The sequence below is a fragment of the Oreochromis aureus genome, linkage group 3, assembly GCF_013358895.1.
Source record: "Oreochromis aureus strain Israel breed Guangdong linkage group 3, ZZ_aureus, whole genome shotgun sequence".
Taxonomy (NCBI): Eukaryota; Metazoa; Chordata; class Actinopteri; order Cichliformes; family Cichlidae; genus Oreochromis; species Oreochromis aureus.
In genome coordinates, this window is record NC_052944.1 from 63,154,346 (window position 1) to 63,159,875 (window position 5,530).

At 41.9% G+C, this 5,530-nt stretch overlaps 1 protein-coding gene across 1 annotated transcript; it reads right to left on the reverse strand.

Moving 5' to 3' along the window:
• Positions 1-403: 403 nt before the first annotated feature.
• On the reverse strand, positions 404-5,530 carry LOC120436312. The gene is made up of 6 exons (XM_039607107.1): positions 5,004-5,530; positions 4,735-4,848; positions 3,815-3,947; positions 2,897-3,322; positions 2,466-2,601; positions 404-1,366 (listed from the first exon to the last, which is right to left on the reverse strand). Exons 1-6 carry the CDS (start codon positions 5,242-5,244, stop codon positions 623-625), a joined length of 1,794 nt encoding a protein of 597 aa, XP_039463041.1. The 5' UTR covers positions 5,245-5,530; the 3' UTR covers positions 404-622.

The window sequence follows — 5,530 nt, forward strand, 5'->3', positions numbered from 1 at the left end:
TCGACCTAAAGCATGTGGCCTCATGGGCAGTGTAGTCCGTGCTGCAGGGAGAATGGACTGCCATACTTCACTTGTAACAGAACTGATACTGCTGCACAGGAACACAGGAAACTAGATGGTGACTAATGTTTCCTGTGTTTTTACCTAATCTGTTTTGAGTCACATTTGAGTGAAATGTGTTTGAAAAAAAAAAAAAAAAATCGGAATTGAGCATTAAGACCTGCAGTGTGACCGTAGCTTAAATTGTGTATGCACCGAAGGACTACCTAGTGCAAAGAATATACATGGATACAGTTGTGCATAAGCCGACTATTTCTTTTTCTACATATATATGCGTCAAAATAGCCGTTTGAAAAAATGAACAGTGAAAACAACAGCAAAAAGAAAAACAGATCCTTCAGGCTGGATTGAACAAAGTGATATTTTATTTGCAAAACTTTTCATGAATTTTTAAAAAAATATTTTACTGTTGTGTGAAACCAGAAAACTCTTATTTTAGCAATGGTATCAAAAACATTATAACATTGAATGTTTGCAGAACTTATTTACATAGTAAGTATTTAAAGCTCCATGCCTAGCACAAGTTACTGGCACTGGTGTCTTGGGAAAAGTCCATCTCGTCTCACTTAACCTGTTTTTTAACTAATGCTGTGTTCTGGTAATTTGACAGCATACATGCTACTGCAAACAGTTGGCTGATATTGTAAACAGGTGACATGGTGATGATGCCATCAAAAAGTTTGTTCTGTTTGATCCTCCTAATGACTCGCTCCACATGTATCCTGAGTCTGACTGTGGCCTGTGTCTCCTTAACCTGGTTCTTCTTCTGCTTGGATAGAAAAGGTGGGCGGTACACTTTGCATTTACAACAATCTGTGATCAGGAAGCCCTTATCTACCATCACTGCCATGTCTTCAGTCAACTTCTCAGCAATGCCTGACTGTTTGAATAGTTTGTTGTCACTAACCGAACCTGCGTACAGATCAGAGATGAATGTGACTGGACCATGTGGAGCTATGCCAACCAGGGCTTTCATCGTGCAGTGGGATTTGTATGAAGAGTACGTTTCACTCTGGAGAAGTGGTGAGGATGGTGTCTGACACCTCAGCTCTGTACAGTCAAGGATCACCTGGGTGTCTGAGAAATCTTTGAATTCCTTAGGGAGGTAAGCTTGCACTTCTGCACGTGTAAGCCAGATGCACTGAGACCCCAGTGCAGTGGCAAGAAAACTTGTCCATGTTGCAATGATGCGGCTCACTGTGGACTGGTGTATGTTGAATTGATGAGCCAGGTCCCTCTCCTTCAAACCAACAGACAGGAAAACCAGGAAAAGAAAGAACTCGTCGATTGGCTGGAGCAGCTGCCTCTGAAAGGTTAAAACAAAAGGGAAAATGTTACTCCTAAAGCTATGAACTAGTAAGATCATCCTTTTCTTGGCTAAATGTTTTGTAAGATTGCTGTAATGGTTATGCACACCATACCGTACTGTCAGGGTTGAATTTTATTATTTTTCTACTAAATAAAGTTGTTTTTATTATCTTTATATACACACTGCAAACGTCCTCATATGAGTTGTAGGACAAGTCTTAGTAGGACTTGTTAACAGTCCTACTAAGGGGCGGGTCAAATGTCAACGGCACTTCATCCATGTTTATGATCTCGTCTGGTCCGATGGAATATTCGTTTATCTTTCGTTGTGTGAATTTATAAGTTTGTTATTTTCTCTGCATAGTCGGGAGGGAGTTGCTGACACACAGTCGTCCGCACCCTGATGGACAGTCCTTTTCGTTTTTCCGTTGGCGACTGTTTTCAGTCGGATCTGCACAGTTGAAACACCTCGTCCATCTGCTCTCTGTGTGTTCACCCAGTCTTCAATACTTTTGGGCCATCTGCTCTTATTTCCTGTGAAAGCTCTCGTCTTTTTGGACTGAGCCAGTTCGTCACGCTGGCGTCTCCAACGTCTCACCATTGATTCGTTTATACCAAGGGTACGTGCAGCAGCTCTACTTCCCCTCGCTGAGAGCCAAATCGACTGCCTTTAATTTGAAAGCTGCATCACATGCATTTCTTTTGTTTGCCATACTGAGGGTTTGTGAATGAAAGCTTCCTTTGCTCCTGTAATACTCCTCTTGCTAATCAAGTTTGTTTTTCGCGCTACTTCGTACAGCACTACGTTGCCTGGTGGACGGACATGTGACCAACATACGAGTCTTGTCCCCCGATACTGTGTGTCTGATCACATGCCCTTCTGCCAGCCAACGTAGTGCCGTACAACAGCGGAACAAACCAAAACAAATCCTCTTACGATATCACAAAAATCATGAACAATCCATAGAAAAGCCGCACCTGACTGAAAGGGTTCAAAGCTTGTGCAAAAAGTAGTTGCTTGTAGCCCAAGAATTACGCTACATAAATACAATAACATTGCACCTCTAGTTCCAACTACCAACAAAGCCATAGCCTACCGTTTGTGTGCGTGCAGGTGTCAACACTTCTTCGTCCGTGTTGGCAGCTGACTTGGCTCCTGAAGCCTGGATCATTTCATAGATGCAAGGCTCAATCAAAACCCAGAATGCCATCAAATGATTATAGCTTGGAAATCTATAAACAAGAGAGACAAACATTGTGTCAATCATTAATTAACATCACACGTTGAAATAAAAATAATGTAAACTGTGACAAATATGCTAACGGTATGCTACCTAACATTAAGATAGTCTGATTAAGATGCTATTTGGTGCATCTACATGAAACATACAATCAGCAGACAAAAAGTAAATATTGATGTTGTTTACATGAAGACTGGAAACACTTGAAATTTAACTGATGGTGACATTGGTATGAGCTAACTGTATATATATTATATACAGTTAGCTTGAATAGAACTTGGGTGTACCTGGTATAGAATTGGATGTCAGTGTCGGAGCCAGCAAACCGCTGTAACCCAAACTCTCGCTGGACACGTAACTCCTGTATTTCCTTCTTCAGACTCTCCAGGTCTTTGGACAGGTCTTCTGCTGACGGCTCAGGAAATGAGCAGTAGTCATGATCTGTTGTAACACTGTGCTGACCTTGATCCCCAGGATGAACTAGTTCAGGGGATCGCTCCGTTCTCTCCCAAACACTACTCCGCGGTGGTTCAACTTTATAATTATTCCACTGAAAAAGTGTCGGGACAGCACCTTTAATAAGCCGTCTTCGACCATCAAGGGTTGTTGGTCCTGCATCCTTGGCTGCAGGACCATCAAGGGTTGTTGGTCCTGCATCCTTGGCTGCAGGACCATCAAGGGTTGTTGGTCCTGCATCCTTGGCTGCTGGGTCCCTGATAAGAGAGAAAACAAAACCATGTTCATTCTTTTTTGTTGATTTTTGTAGAAAATGGGCCATGTTTTTGGTGACAGTGGGGAAGGAAACACTCCCTTATAACAGTCAGAATCAAGAGGGTGGGGAGGCGAGGAAGACAGAACAAAAGGCACGCTGTGGCAAGATTAATAATAACTAATGATTCAATTCAGAGAGGTGTATAAATGCACAGTGGGTGAAAATGTGATTAATAAAGAGTGCATTATGTGCTAAGGGTTTAAACAGCTCCAAGAATTAGAAGAACTTTTTTAAAACAGTTTTAAAGTTAAAATCATTTCTATGTGTTTATTGTAGGGTTTTTTTTTAGTTTTCCACCACCTAAAGCAGGGTTAAAGTAACACAGTTTCACTATCATGTAGCGTTAGTCTCACCTCACCCAGCCTCAATATGCTTACTTGACAGCACTCCTTGGTATTAAGTCACACCCAGAGAAAGACTTTGATATATTCACCTTGGAGGGATGTCTTCTGCAGATAGCTTGATTTGTGTTATCCGTTTTAGCTTTGCTGTCTGTCTTCTGTTGAACACATCCAGTCTCATTTTTCTTCTTATCTCCTCTGCAGATGCCTTCTCTGCCTTTCTGCCTACAAAATAAACATAAACATTTCAGTATTTCTACTTTAGAGCTTGCTAACTAAGAAAGCACGACATAAAGCCCACTATGCATGCAGCTATGTGGGCTTTATGTCCACATAGCTGCAACGATAGTCTAGTAAATAATGAAAACACTTATGTTAGAAAGCTTATATTTGGTAACTTGACATTTTCATACAAAATGATCACTGCACAAGCGGAATACGACGGCTGGAACTGAGCAGTGCTGATTTTCTGAACACTGGAAAATAACTCAAAATGTTAGAAATATTCCAATGTTAGAAAATCAGCACTGCTCAGTTTTATTCATTGTAAATCTTGAAAACTGACTAGGTTACTTTTAAAAATACAACACTGTCAAAAGTGTTCATTTAACACTCAACAGTGTGGACACATATAGACACTCTGTAGTGTTAATTTAACACTGGAGATTTTGCTGTGTACAACTGAGTAAAAATACAACGATGCCAGAAAGGAGTATTGCACTTAGTGTTATTGTTCACCACCCACCACAATTAATGTTATACATTTATCAATGAACTGCAAATATCTCGTTGTCATATTATGTGTCCATAATTGTAAAGTAGATGCAAACTACTACATTGATAATCGAGCAAGATATTACTTTAAACCCATTTGTGTCCTCCATGCACACAAGGGGAATTTTCAGCGGTTTTCACATTAAGGCCGTATGAACCCTCAAAACTTTACGTGGTGATTGCCGGACACTAAGAGCAATTTTTTGAATTAGGGATTGGGGGTGGGGGTGGTGTTTACCTCCGACTAGTGCTCTTTGTTGTTGTCCTTGCGTTCGTCGTCTTTTTTCGGAGTTCATGTGTAGCGTTGGTACCCAGTCTGGATTTGTTTGATCCATTTCATAGGCAGGCTTCCCTACAGTGGTGCGAAAGAATTAGCGAATCTTTACATAGCACGTGTGTCTGCAAAGTCACTCAATACGATGTTTGTTCGGATTGTATAACCTCCGAGCGCATCAACAACAAAATTATTAAGCTATAAAGAGTGATGTGAACATATATAGAACTTACCGGAGTGAAAATGTCGGGAGCACACCAACAGATATTTGGAGATGGAAGAGAACTGGAGATCAACTCGTCCCACGGCTGCTATCCAGGCTAGACGCCTTCTTTTGGTAAGTTCCGCTATATGAGCTCCCTCATGTTGCTTCCAGGTGGGGAAAGAATGAAAAGATAAACCATTCCCAAGCTTATTCCCTTGCCGGTCGTGCGATCGAACACTACAGCCGATCACACAGCAGTTACGAACCATGGCTGATGTGTGCGCTTTCGGTCCTCTTTCGTTTGAGCCCCGAAATATGGCGCATCAGCCCAAAAGCCTTTCTACGCCCACCCGCGTGACATCACGCGCCAAAGTCCTGTAGGATAGTGATGTGTCCTGTGCGTCGAAGCGTGTGTCAGGGGAGTTTTTGTGAAGCACGTATCGAGGCTCGCTTTGATTACGTATGCAGTGACGTTCGAGGCCTCGCGGGCAGTCCGTACCACGTGACTGATTCAGGAACTGTCTCGCCGGTTCGCGCCAGATTCGAAATAAAATG

Excerpts from the sequence above, each read along its gene's own strand:
- LOC120436312 (XM_039607107.1), bottom strand. The coding sequence starts at position 5,244 with ATGGTTCGTAACTGCTGTGTGATCGGCTGTAGTGTTCGATCGCACGAC. Across the intron at positions 4,849-5,003 it reads CTCCCGACATTTTCACTCCG|GGAAGCCTGCCTATGAAATG; the intron begins GTAAGTTCTATA and ends GCACCACTGTAG. Across the intron at positions 3,948-4,734 it reads ACAAAGAGCACTAGTCGGAG|GCAGAAAGGCAGAGAAGGCA; the intron begins GTAAACACCACC and ends TTTATTTTGTAG.